The following is a 23077-nucleotide window of genomic DNA, read 5'->3' on the forward strand; positions in this document are numbered from 1 at the left end:
TCTTTTTCTTGAGCAAAAGATTTAAGATCTCAATGACAAGCAACTGTTCTAGGCTAAAGTTCTTTTTGTCTAACGAATGTGGTGAGGCTCAGAGTCGTCTCCATGCATTTCTTGATCCGCATTATGGAGCTCTTCTACAGGTCTTTCGGTGGGTGCAGTGCACTTCTGCTCTCGTTATGTGACACAAAATGCAAATCCTTTTTGTGTCTGAACAACCCAAACTATTCTTTGTGTTCTTTGGTTTCACCTGTCGTCATACTGATGACACATATGGTATCTGCCAATTTGCATGTGTGTTTTCTTGGCTTGGAATTCTTTGATCTCTTTGATGGGTTTCCAGCATCCAGGTGTGGTTTAGACACATTATTTATCACCTTCCTTTGCAGCCTTTGATCTGTTAGAATAAAGATCAAACCTTACGGTGGCAGCTTTTCCTGTCTGCAAATGGTGAAAAGTAGCAGCAGGCCATGCTGAGATACTTTGCTTCATGTATGCCTGTCGGAATGATCAATTAGATCTCTCTCCCCATGATTATTAGAACTTGGTGAACTCATTGCACGAGCAAAAACATCACCTGAAGCTCATGATGAATCCATGGGGATGAGCAAGAATTGGATCAGACACATTCAAACAAGATCAATAACTTACAAAATGCAAGTTCAGCTGCACGTAAGCCACGCAGTGCTGCTGGTGCGGCTTAGACTGCACCCTTCCCTGTCCTTTTGAAGTTGTTGCATGCCAAGTTTTTGTCCTAAGAAGTCTCATATTTCTCAAGTGTTTTGCTCATGTCTAGAAATCAATTGAAATAAGGAAAGATGGTAGCTTAATTCCACATCAAGAAAACGCTAACCTCGTCACAATTTCAGTAACATGGATGAATTGCCTCAAATAATTAAGTAGTGCCAGCTTAATTTGAGTGAGAATGAATTTGACGAGGGCAATAAGAGAGCAACAGTTCTTGTAAGATGAAGCGATAAATTTTAAGATCAAGCACTTTGGAAAAAAAAAAGGCAAGATTTATGTTGAAAGAATTAATATATTAAAATCAAAGTTGCAACAGCAATAAATAGATGGATCTTAAGAGAAGAATTATTCTGGTGGATTTATCATAATACTCAATCCACAGCAATCCAATAACAAAGTGAGAGGTAAATAAACACCAGGTGTTTCCATCCATTTTAGGAATCAGAAACTATTCGGGGAAGTCCTTTTCCGCGAGAACAAACACAAACCTTACGAGATAAATCGGCAAAAAATAGCTTCCATAAAACCAACTTAGTTGAAATAAAACCCATCTTAGATTTAGCAGTATAACAGCATAAACCAAGTCACAAAACCCGAGTTTTATGCCTCAATCAACTCGTTCAAATACTCCAAAACAGACCTTGATGACAGACCGATCCACCCTAAGCCGGTTTCACCATTACACTTTACAGCAACAAATGGTAATACTTGGGGTGCTTAAAACGGGGATTCTCCCACTACTGTATAAGTACTAACCAGACCAAGTAGTCCATGAAGCAGTGAGTCGTACAACGCTCTTCAAACCTATAAACAATGGCCAGAAAGAAGCACTGACCTCCTCAAACTATTCTTTACAGTTTATACCAAGAGAAGTTGCTCGTTGGCATAATATACTTGAGAAGGGCCTTTGCTTACATCTCTATGCGAAAAGTATCTTAGCCAGCTCAAACTGTTCAGTGGTATAGAAGACAGACGAATCTTCCATCAGCTGGCCAACAGGATTCCATCCAAATAACTCGATATTTTTTTGAAACTCACAGACCCACAAGCCAATTTATTTCACTTCCTAGCTACCTTAGATCATGCTGCTCTTGATTCAACTAGAGCTATAGCTGTAATTCCATATGGAACAATTTGGTAACAGCATCCTTCGAGCAGCATTTATCCAAAGCCGCATAACTGCCATGCAAACATTATCAAGAACTGATAGACCGAGCCCCACAACCAAAATGTTGCCACAATTGACAAATCTGCAATAGTGCATAATTGCATATATCCTGTAGCATAAACATTAGCAAGTTAATACAAAATAAAATAGTACACATAATACAAGGATCCAAACATGTAAGTACTAAATAACCAATAAGAAAAAAGCAAACCCATTATTGTCTTCCCAAAGAACCAACGAATGGGCTTCAGGAGTTTTTCGAGATAAATTAGTTTAATAAAGCATGATTTATATAAAATTAATCTATATTCTAATATCTATATATCAAAGATTTCAACACCATAGTACACTAGTTATCCAACTCAGGGCAGCCCAGTGCATGAGACTCCGAACATGAAGGTAATCTGAGAGAAGGCTCTTCGGTAGATGTCAGCATAACATGTGATTCCTTGTAGGTAAAAACAACCAACGAAAAGTATAAATAACTCAAAAAAGTCACCTTAAAAGTGATTTTTCGACTCCACTTAGCTGTTCTCTAAATAAACCAATGCCCCTAATTGTGTTCACAACCCAACAATTTATAAATTTTCTTAGCACTATATAAAAAAAGATCCTAAAAACCCTAATAAAATGATTAAAACTGTGGCCCGAACTAAAACATTATGCCAGTATATTTTATAATGATGACAATTTATACTTTCGGCTCCTTGTTTCCATGGTGGAAACCCTAAATTTTAGCTGAATCATTAATTAGTAGAACTCAGCTAATGCCATAGAAGTAACTAATAAATAGAAAATCATATGTTCTAAAGAAAAAAACCTTCACCATTCACTAGAAGATTCACGAAGCTGAGCCTGACTTCTGAACCCATACTTGTCTCTGAACATAGTTTGGGAAGAGTAAGTATAATATCATGAAATAGCTTTAAACCAGAAATAACATTTTATCAAATTTCACCTCGTGGGAACTGTAGACAGTGGGACCCCTTTTAAAACTCTTTCCCTCCGTAAGACTCAAGGAGCTATCCGTTTCCTTTGGACCACGTGCAGACACACGGCGGCCAACATGCCTATGAGAACCTAAATAAGTTATAAAAAAATATCAGTCATGTAGTAAAAAGAAAAAAAAAGCAAAAAAGACACTGAATTGGAAAGGCCATACCATTATCCAATGAAGAAAAATCAACTCGTCCACTTCCATACATCTTCATATCTTCACTTCTACTTGCAGAAGACATATCAGCTTTTCTTTCTACACGACCTAATGATGTTTCATAGGCGGCATGCAAATTACTGCCACGTCCAACACGAGCATTTTGAACAACCATGTCCTCCTCCCCAACTTTACCAACAGCCTGGTGAGAAATGGATATGCTTTCTAAAGCATCCGTCATCTGAGTCACCTCAGCATATGGACTTCCATCACCAGATCGAGATCTGTCTGCACGACGACGAGGGGCCCAAACACCACGATCAGGTCTATCCTTTTTCCTTGTTCGCTTTTCGTGCTTTTCACTAATTGATATGGAACCTTGTATATTGTTTACAGAAAATTTATCAACTATATATCTTTTATCATCACCATCAGAAACAGATGCAAGTGATGAAATACGTGAAATGTAATCTTTCGTATTTGAGATTGCACTGGGGGGCCGAGGCAGGCGCTTGTCCTTCTCCACATTTACCGCTTGTGTTTGCTGCTCAGGATGGGTCACAGATACATGTGACTGATCCACATGCCCTTCCTTCGAGAGTATTTTCCTAATGATTCTTCCACTTGCCTGGTTCTGTCTAGATGTTAAGGATGGTGAATTTCTTACCGAAGATGTTATGATATGCTGTTGTAACAAACTCTTAGACACCTGGCCAAAGGATATTTGAAGCAGTTACTAATATAAAGATTAAAAGACAAAAAAGATCACATCATCATCAGTGTCTTACATCAGAAACTTCTTGCTCTTTCCCTTTCAAAAGCACAAATCTTCCTTTTCCAGATTCAGAAGTTTCAGAAGCTACAAAATTTCCATGAAATTCAGTTACTACAAGTTAACAAAACAACCCCAACACATATTATGACGTTATATCAGGTAAAGAACTCAGAATAAAAATAATTCATGAAGATAAATCAGTCAGGATTGTAGATCAGTTAAACTGAAGGATGCTCACGGATTAGAACCCCACAAGCCTAACATTACTGTGGTACCAAAGAGATGCCAATTTAAACCAACAATCAGAATAAGTTGTTGCAATTGAGGCCAAGCACTAAAGCACATACATAACACCAACACATATGCACACATGTAAAGTCAAGAAGCTGTATTAACAATTGATTCTCAGAACTGCCAACTTCCTGTTGTAAAAACATTTAACAAAATCCCTCGATTAAGTGGAATCTAGAACTTTATCGAATCTTGTCAAGGTTCACAAAACATGCATGAATAAGAATTGGTTACATTAGTCAATCTTAACCTAATTAGCCATGTCCAGGTTGCATGGATAGTGAATTAGTTCCTGGGATATTTAAAAGTTCAGTACCATAATTTTACTTTCCCTTCTTGTTCTTTCTTCTGAAAAAGGGGTTGTATTTCCTCGAGCAAAAATCTAGCTGATAAATGCCAGTCAGTCACCGGTATGGACACTTCATAACATCTAAGAAATTCTTTTAAACTTTGATTGACCATATTACAATGACATCTGAAGTTTTTGGACCTCCTATAGAAAACAATATCAGTAGTTCTACTAAGTGGAGATCAACTATTCAAACTAATAAAGGCATTCTATGTGTATGACACAAGGAGGTTCCCTTGTCAGATTATTTACACACCTTGACAGTTGAAACCATTCCCTATTGTCAAAGAACCTTGCTTGCCGAAATTAAATCACCAATCCTTCTCATATGCCCATTAAAACCATAAATCGTCTCTGTCAATTATAGGCTTGAAAACCCGCGTTAACCTAAGTTCAACATCAAAAGAACATATTCCCACTGAGCTTCATGGATAAACCTTGCATTTTCATTGAGACAAAAATCAGATAGAATAGAATAAAAAGAGAAAAACAAAAGACAAAGGGAGAAGGCAGTGACTAGATTTACAACTAGTTATAAAATATTCCTTTTATCTAAGGGGAACAAAATAATTTGCACAAATCCACTAAACTTCTCCATTCTAACCATTCATCTTTTTCTCTATGCACAGTGTATTCATTAATCTCTCATTATTTTTTAATAATGAATCCAAAACACACTCATGTCTTTTCTTAGCAATGCATATATTCAACCTTAAATATGGTTAATCTAAAAACCTTTAGTTTCCAAGGTTTTTCTCTACAACTGAAGTTTAGAATTAATCCCAATTCATCAATCAAGATAATATCATTAGCAAACAACACATATTAATCAAATAGGAAGGGCATCTATCCTGTCCATAACTAGCAGCATATCTGTAACACCCCTAATTATTTCCACATTGGAAATGGGCAAGATTAAGATTGGTTCATAAGGGTCTGATGAGTGTACAACTATCAACTTCAACTTGAGTATTTTGGCCAGTGGTTCGGGCCAAACGAAGTCGATAGGCTAATTAGTCCATCAGGCCTGGGTCGTAACATTTGGTATCAGAGCTGACCTAGTATTTGAGCATGATGAGAGGGTTCGAGTAGGAAAGAGCTACCCGTGGATGGAGTCAGAGGACTCGACACGACGTGAGCCACCACTGGACTACGCCTCACATGCACTATGCTATGGTTTGATCTGGGTTATGCTGGGCCTTGACGAGAACGTCAAACCTTTGAGTGGGGGAGATTGTAACACCCCCGATTGTTCCCACATCGGAAGTGGGCAAGATTAAGATTGGCTTACAAGGGTCCGATGAGTGTGCTACTATCAACTTCAGTTTAAGCATTTTGGCTAGCGGTTTGAGCCAAACGAAGTTGATAGGCCAATTAGCCCATCAGGCCCGGGTCGTGACTATCCATGACCAATGTGGAAAGACACAGACTTGATTGACTTTGATGTGATACTATTTTTATAAGAAACTCGTTAAAAAGACTCCTAATAATCCCAACAATAGTGACCTGTATAATGAATCTTTAAGAACTATATAGTAAATTTTTTTTCAAAGTCAATAAAAGAATATAAAATATTTCTCATCTCTGTATTCTTAATTGTGTCAACAAATAAATAGAATCTATGGTTAGATCTTTCAAGCACAGAATCAAACTGATACTCAGAAATGCTCATTTCATATATTGGTCTATCCTTTTTTTCCAATCACCCTTTCTCGAGGTTCCATAGCATGTCTCATTAGGTTAGTCCTTCTATATCAAAGCAGATTTAGATCTCCCCCTTATTCATAAAATCACTACTAACAGAAAAATAAAAAACCTTCAAGCATGACGCAATCTTTTATGCTCCAAATTTTGTTAAACGAAATAGGCAACCAAAGTATCATTTAACCTACTTTTATCCTCTTTGAAACTTCTTTTGCCTCTCTTATCTACTTTATGAACAAATATGTTGTTCCTAGACTTCCTACTTGAAGGATAAGTTATCAATAAAATATTCATTAAATAATTTATAATAATAGTTTCTCCATCTTTCCTTAATCTCCATTGTGTTAACAAACACCTTTTGGTCTGAATAGTTGTGATCACTAAGAAAAATTGTAGACCACAGCAATAGAGCAGATGCAATTTTCTTAAATACAACTAAAGGTACAATTTTTCAATCACCGATATCACACTTACACCCATAAAAAAATCATACAAACATCTGAAATTACTATCCAAGTAGAAGTCGTCAAGAATAGGTCAGGGTGTAGCTTTTTCTCTCACAAGGCTTCTAGATTTTCATTCCTCATCCAATGGCAAGGCTAAATCATCATACCAAGTTTTCTCATCTCGACATTACATCTGTGAACAGTAATACATGGGCAACATCATGCTATAACATTTTCCTTCAAATAATTTGCAAATTATGTATAATTAAGGAACAGCTATATATGAACATAAGCAGATTACAAGACATGCAGAAAGGATTCACAAACAGGTTCTAATGCTCTGCCATGTTCATATTCAGGTGATTAATTGTGATTATGCTTTATTATGAACTTATGTAATTTAAAAGAAGTTACTTTTAAATTATCATTTTCTGTTAGAATATTGAATGACATTATACCTGATTTTATAGGATTTAACCATTTTACTTCTCTATATGTTAAAAGCTCCCATAAAATTTGAACTTTAGCCTAAGCACCTGACTGGCAAGAAAGTTTAGGGAAGGCGACCAAACTACTATTACAGAATATTAATCAATTAGGGTACCGTGGTTAAGGATTATAACCAAACAATTGTATCAACATAATAAATAACAAGAGGCAACAACACATTAAAAATTTTGAACTATAAGGCACCTAATTATAGCAATACAGAACTTACCAAGTTCTGACCAACTTATGAGGAATTAAGAGTATAAACTATAACAAAAAAGAATTGCTGATGATTAGATGATGTAAATTATAAGAAAAGGAAGAGAACATACTAATAAAAAAATATAATCTACCAAAGAAGAAGTTAAAATTCAGTTACAAAACCATGAAAGTCTAAATACAAGTTCTATAAAAGAAAACAGTAGCAAAAGAAAGCAGTCATTGTTATCAAGGAAACCATGAAGGACCCTATGCATGAATTTTTGTGACCAGGTTTGTGTTAAAGTGTAAACTAACCATTTCCATGCAAAAGCAGCCTAAAAAGGCACAAATCATCTCATGTGAAAATCTATAGATCAAACCCAAACAACTGATAGAATACATCAGAATATTCACCAGTAACTAGTGCGGGCAACACAAAGTCAATTAGATGGGATGTCCAAGAAATGGGAATTGAGCATACGCACCAAATTCATCTTCTAATGCTTCTTTTTTCCCTGGAGAAGGTACATAAGCAGATTTATCCACTGTAAGCTGCTGATCTTCTCTCCTTGACATTAAAATGTATGTTGGTTTGTCTTTGGCACTCCCCTTTTTCGTGCTATCCTTTAACACATACTGCAGAAAGGAGAAAAGACATGACCATTGTTGTTAGAATATAAAGAAGGTGGTAAATAAGGTTCATGATGATGCCTCAAGGTGCCTAATAAAGAGAATGATTCATGTCCAAAAGAACCTAAAAGGTTGTTCATTGGGAATAAAGGTGATAACCCAACAAAAGACAGAAAGATACATGAATAGGAAGTTGAATCAGCAAGAAAGGCACCATAATATGAGGATTAAAGTATCATAACTCATAAGAACCATCATATAAAAAGATATACAGACACCAGGACATGCATTGGTATACATTGGCAAGCGCATTATCAACGTTAGCGCAATGACACTTTTCTATCAGCATATACTGCATGGTGCAGTATTTATAAAGCACACTTACAATACATGCAATCATGCGTTAGACAGAAATCTAGATGAATCAAGTTCAAGCATGTGCTCAAAGGCCAACCTATAATATATTTCTTAAAATTTTTAGTGGCTATATACTGCTCAAGGAAATTTGTCTAATTCATATGTAATTTTACAAGAAATCTTATGCAGAAATGTTGACTTGAGACTTTTCCCTAGCATAATTAAGCTTCCACCCGGAGTATCAACTCTCCTCTTCTTCATCAACAAGAATGAGAACTATAGGTGTAACACCCCACATTAGTCCAGTATCAGAAGTAGGCCAAGACAAAAACTAACTTATAAGGGTTTAATGAGTGCACTACTAGAGTACTAGTAACTTCAGCCTATAAGCATTTTGAGTTAATGGTTCAAGCTCAACGAAGGTAATAGGCCAGTTACCCCATCAGGCTTGATCATAACAATTGGTATCAGAGTCGCCCTAGTAATGGAGACATGGTGAGAAGTTTGTGTAGTTAAGGACTAACTGTGGACGAGGTCAAAGGGCACGTCACAACATGGAGCCACCATTGGGCCATGTCTCACATGCACCATGTTAGGGTTCGATCTGGGCTATGCTAGGTTTTGACTAGGACGTCAAGCTCTTAAGTGAAGAAGACTATAACATCCCGATTTAGTGCAACATTAGAAGTGGACTAAGATTAAGATTGACTTATAAGAGTCTGAGTATACTACTGTTAATTTCAGCGTAAGCATTATGAGCTAATAGTTCAAGCTCAATAACGTTAATGGGCTAATTATCCCATCAGGCCTAGTCATAACAATAGGACATGCTGCTCCATTTTTCTAACATTTGTATTTGATATTTAAAATTGACCAGATGCAAAACATATCATTAATTGGACCTATGACATAGAGCCGGATAGTCTTACCATGGTCATTAAATCGAGTTGATAGAATCCATGACTACAACCAACCCAATGAAAATTGTAAAACATAGTCCTTCCAAGTTACAACATATGATGAACAATAAGATAAAAGACTAATGAACACACCATAATCAGATTTTTGTTAGCATAATATCGTTTGCAAAGTGATGAAAACAGAGATCTAATGCAAAACTTATGAAGAAAACATGTGGTAAGAAAAGAAAAAGATGTAAACATGCATGCATGTGAACACAAGGAGGCATGCATAGTTGGAACCTGTTACTGTAGCTATATCTGCGAAAATGGGATAGACTACAGCATACTTAACGCAAGTTATGGTCCATTCAGTGTTACAAAAAGAAAAAAGAATAATTTGATCATTTAACACAGAAAAAATGGAAATTTGACATCAATCATCTCAAACGATGTATCAAAAAAAAAATCATCCATATATAAACAAGAAAGATATATTATCTTCAAGAATCGTATTTCCATTTCAAATGCATCTTTCATGTAATAGATTATGACCAGTGACAAGCATGAATGTGACTGTAGAGTGGACAGCTAGGGCATAGCTGCCCAGCACCAACAGGCACTATTGCACTAACTTCTGCATTTTTCTTTCAATCAAAAACAGTTTCAATCCCGTTAACTGTTACAATAAGGTTATGACAAAGTTTTGAGGAACAAAGACAACATAAAAGGAAAAAAAGTGTAGCAACAGGCTTTACAACAACGGATACATTCAGGCAGAAATTTGAGACATTAAAAAAAAGAAAGGAACAAAGGTATACTGACAGGTTTTAGAACAATGGAAACAGTCTAACAGGAGGTTATAGATATCAAGAAAAAGCAATATGTTAGATAAATAAATGTGGTTCTTGCTATACATCTGATCTTTATAATGGCAACATTAAGTAGTTCAAAACCAGATAATAGCACACAATTGAGGGATTTGAGCTAACCAAAATGTTCGTGGCCCAAAAGAATTAATTGTCATAACCAGGTCAGTGAGATTAAAAGAGCTCCTGATTATAAAAAAAGATACCGTGGAAGCTGACAACTAAAATTATCAAAGAGTCTTATTCACCTATGGAGATTGAATTAGAAAATACTGCAGAAAAATTGACACAAGCTTCGTTAGTTTATAACTCACTGCATTAGCCAAAGCATTTGAGGATCAGGTCGTTTGCAATGTAAGTGCCAATGTTCTCAAAATCACTGCCTGTTCTAGTTACCTGGCAATTTTGAGTTTCAGTCCAAGCTTCAGCTTGAACACCAAGATGGGGCTTAGGGAGCTAAATTGGTACCTAAAACCACCTTTTACTGCTAAGTGGATGTTTTTTACAAATAATATTTATTAAAGAATAAAAGGATTTCTTCTCATGTTCTTTTTGTTAATATTAAGTAGCATATCTATCAAAACACTAGTATAAAAGGGAGAGAATAAATTTGACAAGCCATAGGATTATAATCACAATATCCAATATGAAATGCAGGATGTTAAGAATATCAGATTATGCAATCTCTATTAAGATGTTAATGCATGAGGAATAAACATTGTATATCATGTCTCTTTTGAGGACTTACTGATTATAAAAAATGTTTTCACTTCACTCACACACACATATGTAGATACACGTGTGTGTGTGTGAGTTCATAACTTCATACTATTTTTATTGCATTTTTTTCTAGGTGACAACCTATTTGTCAAGGACATCCACCTAAGCCTTTCCCTGCCCAGACATTTTTTATTACTTTGATAACAACATGTGTAAAGTATCAAAAAGATAGAAATTAGCCATGGTTTTTAGTCCAAATTCTGCAAGGAATAAAGGTTCATTGCTCCATCGAAGCAACAGAATTAGCTAAGTTAAAAGTTATTTTGCCCAAGGAGAGTACTGAGGAGATAATAAAGCATTCATCTTGAGCATTTTGTTGTAATTTGTATATGAAGGCACATATTTTCTCATGTTTCATGGCCCAAATAAGTCTTAGCAAAAATTCCTTGGGCAACTATTTCTCAAACAATAAAGTGGTAAATAATTAGACTAACAACCATAGCAACACCAGTTAAGAGTTTTTGTCTATAACCGATGCCCGCATTAAGTCCCTTTAACCTACTAAAAGGTCTAGAACTCTTTGCGCTACATTAAGAGCAAATTATTCTATCATGTAACCAAAATGGTAAAAAATGTTAAGCATTCAGTCAATGCTTTTATACCACTGCTTCTTTAGATGCATAATTCCAGATGCTGCCTTTCAATAGCATGCAGACATTAAAATTATGACCGCTTAAATGGTGAATATGGGATATAATAAATAGTATCACCATTTTCACAATCATAAAATTAAAAGCTCAGTGTAAATCAAGATATTGGACCAGAATAAAAAAGGACAATGAATGGGACAAAAGAAGTAACGACAAAATATGACCACTAATAGCAACAAGCAAAATAGAAAATGTATGACATTTAAAAAAAACTAGTGCAACAAAAGCAGCAAGCAGACCCATCTTCCCAAAGCAGTTTGTACTGCTAAAGAAACTCTCACCAAAAGTTTAAGGAACATCAGCCAAGTTACAAATTCAACCAGAAACAGATGTCAAATTAAACAAGTATGAAATATAGAAGCATATAGATATCCAAGAACTTGCAGCACAATAACAAAATTCAAACTGAATAACTAAATAAGTAAGCAAATACATAGAGTGGAAGTTACAACTTTACGCTTCTCGGAACTTCTTTTGGAAGGACTTGAGCTGCTCGCAGAAACTCCTAAAGCTCTTCTGCTAACTTTACCACTACCAGATGATCTCTGCAGCAAAGTAATATCTTAGGGAATGTTCAGCAATAATAGCTTACGGCCAACTTTGGCAGCATGTTTAAACTGTGCATTGAATCTAAAAGCCGAGAATAGCAAACACAAAGAAACACGTGTTCACATTTAACCCATAAGAATTTTAGCCAGTGATCAACCAACTAAAAATATCCATGCAGGTTTAAGATTTAATTCATTAAAAAAAACTTAAAATGTGGATCTTTTTATTTTTTACCAATCATGGCCAATTTCATCATATGCTGCAAAGCAGCCACTTCTGTATAGGACAACAAGAGTTTGTAGTTTCACACATGTATGCCACAGTTTACTTCATAACCATCTATAAGAAACAACAAGAAAATTAATACTTCTGCTATATATGGCATTGCAGTAGTAAGTTATGAAATTCATATCATAAGCAGCTCCATAAACCAATAATGTCATATTGCCCTCAATTCGTTGCAAACATTGTCATGATCCAAAGTCAAAATCATGTTGGCTGTTTCTCTAAAAAAAGGTGTATCTCCTAAGGAGTTGAAATTCTGAAGAGTGGCAGTGACTTGTATACCATCTCATGTCATAATCCTTGTCAAATGTGGCACTTTTCAGGACACTAATTAAAAACCTGATGCCATCAAGAAAAAGGATGTCTAGTCCATCTAGAGCACAATATTGATTTTAATCATTGCTGAAAGAATACCATTCCACTTTTAGGATTCCTATATTTATCCACTTCAAATAATTTTATTTTCTGCTGTTTTTATCCACTAAATTTGAAATTATTAATGCAGGAAATTCCATATTCCATTACCCGTGATCATTTATGATGCAACTGGCCTTTCAACAAACTTTCTAATAAGACCAGCACTTTAAATTGTTTTAGTTGCAGTTCTCACTATAATATAAAATGCCAAACAAGAAGCACCTCAAAGAACTTCATGCAACTCTCAGTTGTCTATATCACCCAATGTTCAAAGGCTCTCCCTATAAGCCCATATAGAATCTTTCAGCGTAACTTCAATTGTTTAATCCCATTTTGTGAATGATCTCCCAACAAACTTTCTAATAAGGTCATCCTTTCTCAACGGTTTACTCATGACTTTCATCACAACATAAATTACCTAACAAAAACCACCTCAAAGAACTTTGTGAACATCCACCTTTATCTCTTATCATGCTTCTATATTTTCCCAAAGGCCCTTCCCAGATTGACTTCAAGTGATTATGGATTTTGAACTGTTTAACTTAAGGTATTGAACCAAATAGTCCAATTTATCTACATCCTTAAATGTACATAATGTATTTGTCAATTGGCTGAAACCATTAAGGTAATGAGGATCTTAGAATATACACATGATAGTTTTCCAGTGCATTAAATGATTATACTGTACTACGAGCATCATGATAAAAAATTATCATATTTCCACCCACAGTTGCTTATATCTATCGATAATTACTTCAAATTCATTCACATTTCCACTAACTTTGGACCGTTTCCCTGAAGGATTCATAATTCGATCATGTTTGAGATTCTTGGACTTTCATTTGTTTTATCATAAGTTTCAGTATTTCAAATCATTGAAATTACTACTAAGGTATTACATGTAAAATGACATTAACTTCTACTATAGACCCGTTTGTCAAACCAGAAGTACTTGACATTAACCAAACACTCATCACAATGTCAAATTCCAAAGTATTTAACCTATCTCCACTTTGGTGCCAATTTCCACCTTTGGGGAAGCAATTAGACCCTAAATCATTTAATATCCGATTATACTCTTTTTGGTCATCCAGCTGACACAGAAAGCAAGATCTAAATGTAAAATGACATTAACTTATATTATAGACCCGTTTGTCAAACCAGAAGTACATGACATTAACCAAACACTCATCACAATGTCAAATTCCAAAGTATTGACTTATCTCCACTATGATGCCAATTTCCACCTTTGGGGAAGCAATTAGACCCTAAATCATTTAATATCTGATGATACTTTTTTTGGTCATCCAGATGACACGGAAAGCAAGATCTAACCTGATCGATGCCTTGATGCTGAGTTTGCACCATGCAGTACACAACTGCCTGGGTCAAAAAATTGAAAAATTGCCGAGGATGGGCCAAACTAGGTCATCTGATGTTCGAAACAAATCTCAGGTAGGAAAAAAAAGAAGCCATAATTGTAGCAAATGAAAGTTAGAAAAAGTAAATATTGTTATTTCCAGAGTTACTGCACTTCCTAAAGCACCCCTTTTTATATATGTTGTTCATCCATATAGAGGTGGAGGAAATCAGTGAGTCAGCCACGATGGATGTTGCCCCCTATACATCAGAGAACAACTAATAAGTGTTATAAGGTCAGCCCATTAATAGTTTGAAGGAACCAATATTAATGATTGAGGTTGACAAAACAAAGCTCATTGAAGCTATCAATAATGTTGAGTTAATTGTCCATGTGGCTAATGTAGAATGGTTGTTGAAGGAGGCCCTTTGGTGTTTCCCCATAAATTTCAAACATTCAAAGGTTCGGCAGTATTCTAAAGGAACGAACACTTAGTTTGCGATAACAACACAAATCATCACTAGCATTAAAAGTTAAAACAATCATCAAGTCAGGCTATGGAAAGAGGCAGAGCCAGGAATCATTATTGTAGGAACAAAAAGATTATATTAGAACAAAAAACATATAATTAATTCAATTAGGTATCTATCACGCCAATATAATAATTTATTCTAATTTGAGTTTCGTTCGAATTTTAACAATTACTTGTAGCAACCAAGCAAGCACCCAACTAATAAGAAAGTTGTTTTACACCTAAATGATTCCCCCACAAGAATTTGGTTGGCCACCTGAACCCCTTAGAAATTTCAGGTGTATACTGCATAGGGTCAGGGAGCAGCCCAAGTGGGGATGAACATGGTTTGACAGTTCCCATACAGATGTTAGATACATGGACTTATGACAAACAGATACATCAAATAAAATAAAATCAATACAAGGGAAGTGGCAAGCCTACACGATTAGCTTGATACCTGAACACCACTTTTAGCTGCTCTTTTCCGTCGAACAAAATCCATTAGAGGTGTTACTATGGGTGTTTCCTTTGTAGCACCTATAGAACAAAATGCCATATTTGTTAAAACGATTTTTTTCTACCATTAAACAAATTCATCATGTTAGACAGCTACTACTTGTTATGGTACCATCTAGTTTAAAGTATCAATGCATAAAAATATTATAACTGACCAGCTCTTTCAGCTTCTTTTCTCTCCAGCTGAATCTCAGCACTAGGAAGATGTTCCACAGGCTTTGATATAAGCTCAAGAAACTCCATATATTCAGAATCTAGGTATCCATCAAAAAACTAACAGTGATTAAAATCAGAACACTAACAGAGTCACAGACATGCATTTAAAATGTCAAGTACACAAGATAAAAGAAAATGAAAATAGATAGAAAGGTGTACCCTTATATATGGTCCCTTCACGAACATCTTTCTTTGACCAATGCTTTGGGACACGTTGAAAGGGTGCATACTCTACAAGAGCCTTAAATTGAGCACCTGGCGTAACAATTTTCAAGAACTTATCAGACAAAAACCATATTACAAATTACATGGAAAATACCAACCAAAAATTTTTAGGATTTTTCACATGGAACATAACTAGTATACAATATAGCTAGCTGATTACTCAAATACAATCTACATTTGAAACTAGCTTAACCATAAATGAGCACACATTGCACAAGCAAACACAGAAGCTCCACATGTAAGCCTGCACATAACAATCAGCAAGATGTGCCACATGCATATGCAGAAAACAGACATGCATAAGCTAGGAAGGAGGTTCAAATATCAAAATAAATAGAAAGACAAAGCCCACAATGAATATGATTTGCAATTTGTTCTCAGACAAACAACACTACCAAAAGGATTCTGAAGGAAAAAAACCTTTATCATCTCTTATGCTGCCCTAATCTTAAATAGCTTTTGAATAAATAAGTTACAAACGATAATGAAAACTTAACTCAAGCTACATATAAGGATGAGAATATAATGAATACCCTTCTCGTTGACAAATATATGCCCATCAAAGAACTCAGCAAACTCAACCACATCATCTGGTATCTTGAAGTTAAGGTAAGCTCGAGTATATCTCTGGTTCTTTTGGCTGTGGAAATTCAATGCACGCCATAAGAAGATAAAACAACTATATCTATCACTAGCATATTGTAAATAAGATGTAAAACAAAAAAAAAGTAAACTTATAAATCCAGGTGCAGTCAACATAAAAATGCCAAGTACAAAATCCATTGTATTTACGATGGTTGAAGTTAATACAGGCACATGTTACTGAAATAATTGGATACTTCAAAGTTAAAAATGTTAAGATAAGTCAGGAACTCGAGTAACTTTGAAGCCAAACTGACATTCAGTAAAGTATTAAAAATTAGCACTAGGCATGTCTTTACAGATATATAACATTACAGATATAGTAAAAAAAGTAGAAAGCCTATTTAATTTTTTTGAAAATAAAAGCATATATACAGTTCTCATTCAGATTCTAAATCATAGGCGTAGGTTTTGTGGATTATTTAGATGAAAGCATTATCTAATATGATGCATATGAACAAAATCAAAAGCAAAAAAAAGCCTAAACAAAATTTCCAAACATATTTGCTTAGTAAAATCAAGTCTGGCATTTCCACAACCAGATCATAAACAGCATAGAATCTTAGAGCTAACTTAACTGCAAAAAAAGCAGTAACATGATTTACCGTTACACCTGCAATAACAGATCTAATTAAGTCCATGGTACGACAGAAAACAAGTTTTGCTATAGAAGTATAAATAAAAAAGAAGAATTGACAAAAAAGGAAATACGCAGTCAAAACACTCTTTAGAATGAATGACTGTAGACATAAAGATCGAAGTCCCTCAATTAGTCGGTACAATAGGATTTAGAGAGGCAACTACATCTCAAATGAAACCTCAAACGAAGGCTACGGAATTACGGCCTCAAAAGAACCCCTGTAAATGTCAGCTAACCAACTCCCATGCCACCAGAATCCTAACCAAGATATATGTTTGATTACAGCGTTAAGCGACGCCCACCTTAACTAAACATCAAGATATCGAATTCCACAACAACTAGAGCCACGTAGCACAACTCCATATAAATTTCTCGTCGGGGGAAAAAGAAACCCTTTACCTATTCTTTCCGGGACGAAAGCACACCCAATCGTAGCGGCCGGCAAACCTCCCATCGATCTGCTCCATCAGCACGGGTTGCGACATCGATGGCGGCAAGCGCCGGACCACGACCTTAGTCCGATCGGAGGGATCCTTCATGTGTCTCGACCCTCAAACCCCCTCCCTCTCAACAATTAAACGAAAAAAAACGATACCCCTGCGGGAATCTTCTGCGGATTGGATCGAGAGGTCTCGAAATCCTTGGATCGCGGCTAGGGTTTTTGCCCCCAAATTAGGGTTCCGATCTCTAGAGGGGGAGAAGCGGAACGATCCCGAATGAGTGTCGAGAGATCGCGTAACACCAAATGTATCGGTCAAGAACGGAGAGAGCATCTAAGAAAGGGAAAACTACGTCATCGGCGCAATTACATATATTGTACTCCCAAGTCGGTGAATTTGGTATTTGTCGTTCTAATTATACATCTAAGTTAAGCAAATATATTGCCAAATCATATAGAACTAAAATTATATATATATATATATGTACATATATATATATATATATGTTTTGTACTAAACAACTAATTTTGACTATAGTTAGAAGAGATTACTATGAATTTTCTAATTAGATTAAGGAAAAAAATATATAGCTGCCGGATTATACTAATTAAAGGAAAATATAATGGCAATATTTGTAATAAAGAAAAGTCTTTATCGTGTCATGGGGTTTACCAAAGACTCCAAGCGTTGATTATTCTACTAACTAAAACAATCCCCGAACCCTTACCTGCCTCGTGATTGGATGTCGGATGGCGAAACCTTGCGGGACCCAGAAAATGATTATTTTTTGTGCGTGATGATTTGACGCTCTACAGGAACTGACGTATGAAAAGATGCTACCTATGCACGTGAGATGTGCGTGCACGGACCACGTCAATCGTAATCACCTAAAAAATGCCTCGGGGTGATGTGTCCGCCCAAGCCATAGGTAACTCGATCAAGACACGCATGTCGCAACCTGCGTTCGTAGGATGAAAATCCAACCGTTAACGGGGATGGAGCACGAATCCTAAATCTCGCTGGAACCTTTATGGTCTCCGGAAATGCTGCAGGCATTGCAGAGATCCTTTGCAACTTTGATCCATTCAGCAAACACAAGCTTTGAAGCAATTCTCTCCTTTGAAGCGGTAGTCCAGTTGATGGCAGTAGAAATGCTAGAATGCACTCTAAAAGATGATGGAAGTCAGAATACTGCAAGTCATTTTTGGGAATTGTTTGTTCTTTGCGCTGGGAATTATCTCTGGCTATAGATCAAATCTATGGATGGAAACTAGATAATGTTCGGCTGGTTATCTGCATGATATCAGTAATATGATTTCAAATCAAAAAGGAAGAGAAAGAGAAGAGAAGACAAGAAAAGAGAGCAGACAGTATGTTTTCTTCGACGGTGAATGATTCAGATGGAACCTGACTTCCTTTTAGACAATCTTTGAGGTTTTCATGGTTCAGCACCAGCTAGATTTGGTGTGAAACATACTTGAGATGTTCATGGTTTAGATTAGTTCCAGTATAGGACTCACGAGAAGGAAGCTTCATGTGGGATGGTGATTTCACAGTGTGTCCTGATCAGCTCCGACATGCTTTGAAGAACTGACGCTGCGGTAGTCTTCTTCATGTGTTGTAACAGTTGATGGAGATGGAGTGTCGGAGTACCATTTGGCCCAGAAAAGATAGTGGAAGAAGTTAAGGAGGCTGAGAGCAGCCAGTAGCCAGTAGAAGAGGTCGAGTCTGTCCTTGTTGAGGTCGTTGTCGCTCAACCATCCACCGTTTGATGAGTTTGATGTGATCTTGTTCACCGATGACACAAGGAGGGAGCTCAAGAAGAACCCAAACGAGTAAGAGCAGTAGGTCATGGCAGTCGAGAAGGACTGCATGCCAGCCGACGACTGCTTGTAGAAGAACTCGATGAGCCCCACTGCTGTGAACATCTCCGAGAGCCCAAAGATGAGGAACTGAGGGGCAATCCAGAAGATGGACAGCAGCTCGTTCGACCCAATGGCCGTCTCTCTTCTCTTCCTCTCGATCATGGCAGCTGCGACCATCGAGAAGGTGACGGTGAAGAGACCGACGCCGATCCGCTGCAGCGGAGAGATCCCAGGGTCTTTTCCGGTGAGCCGTCGAGCGAGAGGGACGACGCAGGTCTCGTAGATGGGCACCAGTACGATGAGCATCATGTAAGGGATGGCTTGGAGAGAAGCCGGTGGGACTTTGAAGGAGTCAGCGAGCTGGGCGTTCATGGAACTTCCCTGTTGGACCGAGAAGGTCTGGAGCTGGGCGAGGATCGTGTTGAAGATGATAGTGCATGCAAAGATGGGTATCACCGAAAGGATCACCTTCACCTGCTCGACTTCTGCAGGGGTGCATAGCCTCCACCGGCTCTCTTTCATGGCAGAACCATCATGAGATTTCATGCAGGCTTTGTTCAGAAATCTTACTCATGCAGAGGAACCAAAAATACAGTCATTCAACTCTTAAGGATTAGCTCTTTAAGAAGATATATATGATCAGATTGAATGATTAGCTATTCTAACCTGAACTTGTTGATGTGCATGATGTTGTGGACAATTGGAGAAGGTACAAGATCACCAACGATGGAGGGGCAAACCTGCTTTCTCTTGGAAAAAGCTGCTACAAACACCTGCAAGAGAACATTCTACATGATGGTAAGAACATTCAAAGCTTACATACAGCTTTATTACATCTATTGCAGCAGAACAGTCCAAATGAAACACCATTGTTCTTATCTTAAAGGTTAATGTGTCGACAGTCACTGGATCAGCTTGCAAACGAAACTCTTTTTGCGACACACACATCGAACACAAGACTATGAATCTAAATACAAAGGAAATTTCCTACTCTCTTCCACCAAAACCAAATCATCAAGGAATAATTGCGATCATGATGAGCATCAAACACAGGACTGTAACACTTGATTAATCTGTAATCTCTGAAGAAGAGGTTGATGAAGCTTACTCTTGCAATGGGGTTAAAGATGCTGCCCTGCGAAGGCCTGTTCCTGTAGAGAAGAACACCAGAAACTAAGCTGATGAGCCCCATGGCCATGGCAACTGCTGACACTCCGAAACCGACGTCCATCCCTGATCGCGTCTGGACCCAAACGAGAACGGTGAGAGCTATCAGCTCTCCCACACAGAAGCTGAAGTACGCTATGTTGAAATATGTGGAGAGCTTCTTCGACTGGTTCGGATCATCTTCTCTGAACTGGTCAGCACCATGGGATATCATGTTAGGTTTCAGGCAGCCACTCCCCAAGGCCACCAGATAGAGTGCAAGAAAGAACATGGTTGCCTTGACGCCTTTGGCCTCCATGCAATGCGCTTCTGACATCATGTCGCATGGTGGTGGCCTCAGCTGTGGAAGATGTGCTTGCACCGATAGGAGTATGAAGCCCTGAGCAAAACCAACGAAAGCAGATTCAATGCAGGAAAAGCAATCTGTTAATGTTCTTTGCTGGACTGCATTCTCATATCTTCTTCGGTGGTATTATGATGGAAATCACATGCAAGTATATGGCTAGCAATTGGAAGAACACATTTAATCCTTGAAAATTGGTTTTCCTTGAATAGGTTATCGATCACAGAGTTTGTTCTTCTGTCCTGCTTCTTCAGTAGACATGGATTAATTGTCAGAGGAAACAGAACTTACTGAGAGTTCGACAGATCCAAATATCAACATGGTCCAGAAGCTCCCCAGGTAAGAATCTGAGAGAAACCCACCAAGGAGAGACAAGATAAAAATGGTTCCTACGAAGTTGGTCACTATGTTTGCTGATTCTGACAGAGAAAAGTGCATCTCATTGAAGACATATGTTATGAGGTTGTTGCCAACAGCAGCAATTGCCATGATCTCAAATGCTTGAATGCCTGGAAGAGAATGAAAACAATGTTTAGATAATTCACACCAGTTCAATCTACCTTTGGCAAAACTTGTAGATTGTTGTTTGTGAATCTGAATCCTGCATATAACTTGATTATCTGTACTGTAATAGAACAAGAGAGCTAATCTATTTTGATCTGTGAAACTTGTATATAGTGGCCTCATGAATCAAGAACATGTGATCATAGAGTAGAAATTGAGGATGCCAAGTCCAATAGAGAGAGAGAGAGAGAGAGAGGGGACCTAACACAAAGACAACAGTTCTCATGCCCCCATGCTTGTTGGGCTTGCAGGGATTGCCCCTCCAATCAAGGGAGACTTCAGTAACCATGCAATCCCCTCTAAGATCCTGTCTTGTCTGAATGTCCATAAACTCTTTCTTCACACACACTCACACAGCACTCTGTCTACCTCACTTTGCAGAGAATCTCTTCTCAAGCTCACAACCCAATTATACAAGCAGCTCTTCTTCTTCTTCCAAGATGACTCTGATGAATTCAAGGCATGTTGATTCACTTATTTATAACAGCACAGCACATGAGAGAGAGAGAGAGAGAGAGAGAGAGAGGGGGGTTGGTGTGATATGGATCCTCTATGGTGAGAGAATCAATGGGTTGTGAACAGTCACTGGCTAGTGGGGTAGTATGTTGGAGTTGGATTGTCAGAGTGCTATAATTTTACCAAGCAAAGTGAGAAGAACACCAAAAGCTGGTCTGCCACAGAACTAACTTGGAATCAAACTCCTTATATAAACCCTTTTCATGCTAAGTTCCAATACTGTAATTGTGCAAGGAACCCAAAATAATCCATGCTTATGCTGCTAAATCAGTTTCAAGGATGCATCATTTTGCCTAAAAATCTCCTTATATACACCAATGCTTATGCATCATATATATATATATATATATATATATATATATATATATATATATATATATATATATATATGTGGACGGTGGGGCCCTCCATTCGGCAGCCGGGTTTGATATCGGAAGTCAGCGGGGGGCGCACGAGAGGAGAGTTTGAGTGGGTCCCACGCTAACCCACCACAATATTACTTGGGCGTAAGGAGAGGTGGACCAGCTCGCAGGTGTACGGCAGAGATGGTCCGACCTTGAGATCGTGAGACAATGAGCGCCATCTGATCCGTTCCCAACAAGATCACGCGGAGGAGATCAAAGTGGACTTTTGAGTCGACGACGGACGACCGAATCAAAATTTCGACCAATTATTTTAATTGAGCAATTTTGTGTGTCATGATTTGATGCTCAACTTTTACCTTAATGAGATTAGTCACAAGCCATTATGACTTAAAAGACATGCTCGTTGATTAGTGCTCCGGTGATCGAATCCAATGGCCAAAGGATTGATGATATCACTGCGCAAACTTAGTGGTGTTTCAGCCTAATCTTCGTCGTGTAATGGCTTTAAGCCGATATGGTACTGAGGTTATGCCAACATCATCATTGGCATCGACATCCAAGTCAACCCCGGCTTGACTTTTAGCTGATATCTCAGCTACCATCGGCTTTGAGGGGGGCAGCAGCATCCCCACCCACCTAAGAAACAACAAACTGTGCCGACCAACAGCAGCACCTTCCATTGCCTTGCTCGCCATGAATGCTCCCAAAGCCAATCGCCTCTGCATGTCTTGTTCGATCTGCTCTCTTTTTTTTGGTCCAAGTTCATGGAATCTTTTGCAGGCGCAATCGGGAAGATATATTCTTTGAGAGGATCTAGGTCAAAAGGTGCATGTTCTTAGGCTTCGTGCATGCACCCCACCGAAGTGGAGCCTCAGCTTGAGGTTGCAGGTGTCGCGGATGAGTCAGCTACGTGACACCAGAACATGCTGAGATCCTCTTTGGGAGATC

General features: G+C 37.6%; 2 protein-coding genes across 6 annotated transcripts; both read right to left on the bottom strand.

Annotated features, from left to right (window-relative positions):
• Positions 1–1279: 1279 nt before the first annotated feature.
• Positions 1280–17664, bottom strand: LOC103987205 (regulator of nonsense transcripts UPF3). 4 transcript variants are annotated; one of them, XM_065186599.1, is made up of 12 exons: positions 17269–17664; positions 16121–16227; positions 15522–15617; positions 15302–15400; positions 15088–15167; positions 11955–12050; positions 7806–7956; positions 3854–3924; positions 3075–3774; positions 2871–2992; positions 2733–2792; positions 1280–2021 (listed from the first exon to the last, which is right to left on the bottom strand). In XM_065186599.1, the coding sequence occupies exons 1-11, from the start codon at positions 17406–17408 to the stop codon at positions 2754–2756; spliced, it is 1701 nt and encodes a 566-aa protein (XP_065042671.1). In that variant the 5' UTR covers positions 17409–17664; the 3' UTR covers positions 1280–2021; positions 2733–2753. The 4 variants fall into 4 exon arrangements, with proteins under 4 accessions (XP_065042671.1, XP_018683457.2, XP_018683455.2 ...); XM_018827912.2 differs by having other exon boundaries at positions 2739–2792; positions 17269–17662; XM_018827910.2 differs by lacking the exon at positions 2733–2792.
• Positions 17665–18538: 874 nt separating this feature from the next.
• Positions 18539–21705, bottom strand: LOC135675939 (protein NRT1/ PTR FAMILY 4.4-like). Of its 2 annotated transcripts, none has more exons than XM_065186602.1 (5): positions 21455–21591; positions 20976–21193; positions 20283–20720; positions 19841–19947; positions 18539–19739 (listed from the first exon to the last, which is right to left on the bottom strand). In XM_065186602.1, the coding sequence occupies exons 2-5, from the start codon at positions 21171–21173 to the stop codon at positions 18860–18862; spliced, it is 1623 nt and encodes a 540-aa protein (XP_065042674.1). In that variant the 5' UTR covers positions 21174–21193; positions 21455–21591; the 3' UTR covers positions 18539–18859. The 2 variants fall into 2 exon arrangements, with proteins under 2 accessions (XP_065042674.1, XP_065042673.1); XM_065186601.1 differs by having other exon boundaries at positions 18540–19739; positions 21450–21705.
• Between the last annotated feature and the right edge of the window lie 1372 nt (positions 21706–23077).

The sequence above is a fragment of the Musa acuminata genome, chromosome BXJ1-6 (genome assembly GCF_036884655.1).
Source record: "Musa acuminata AAA Group cultivar baxijiao chromosome BXJ1-6, Cavendish_Baxijiao_AAA, whole genome shotgun sequence".
In the NCBI taxonomy this organism is placed as follows: domain Eukaryota; kingdom Viridiplantae; phylum Streptophyta; class Magnoliopsida; order Zingiberales; family Musaceae; genus Musa; species Musa acuminata.

Coding starts and splice junctions, on each gene's coding strand:
- LOC103987205 (XM_018827910.2), bottom strand. CDS start 17,408: ATGAAGGATCCCTCCGATCGGACTAAGGTCGTGGTCCGGCGCTTGCCG. Junction 15,401..15,521: donor TGAAGGGACCATATATAAGG/GTACACCTTTCT, acceptor ATGGATACCTAG/ATTCTGAATATATGGAGTTT. Junction 7,957..11,954: donor GTTCCGAGAAGCGTAAAGTT/GTAACTTCCACT, acceptor TCCTTTCTGCAG/TATGTGTTAAAGGATAGCAC.
- LOC135675939 (XM_065186601.1), bottom strand. CDS start 21,576: ATGGACATTCAGACAAGACAGGATCTTAGAGGGGATTGCATGGTTACT. Junction 21,194..21,449: donor AACTGTTGTCTTTGTGTTAG/GTCCCCTCTCTC, acceptor ATTCTCTTCCAG/GCATTCAAGCATTTGAGATC. Junction 19,740..19,840: donor ATGCACATCAACAAGTTCAG/GTTAGAATAGCT, acceptor TGCATGAGTAAG/ATTTCTGAACAAAGCCTGCA.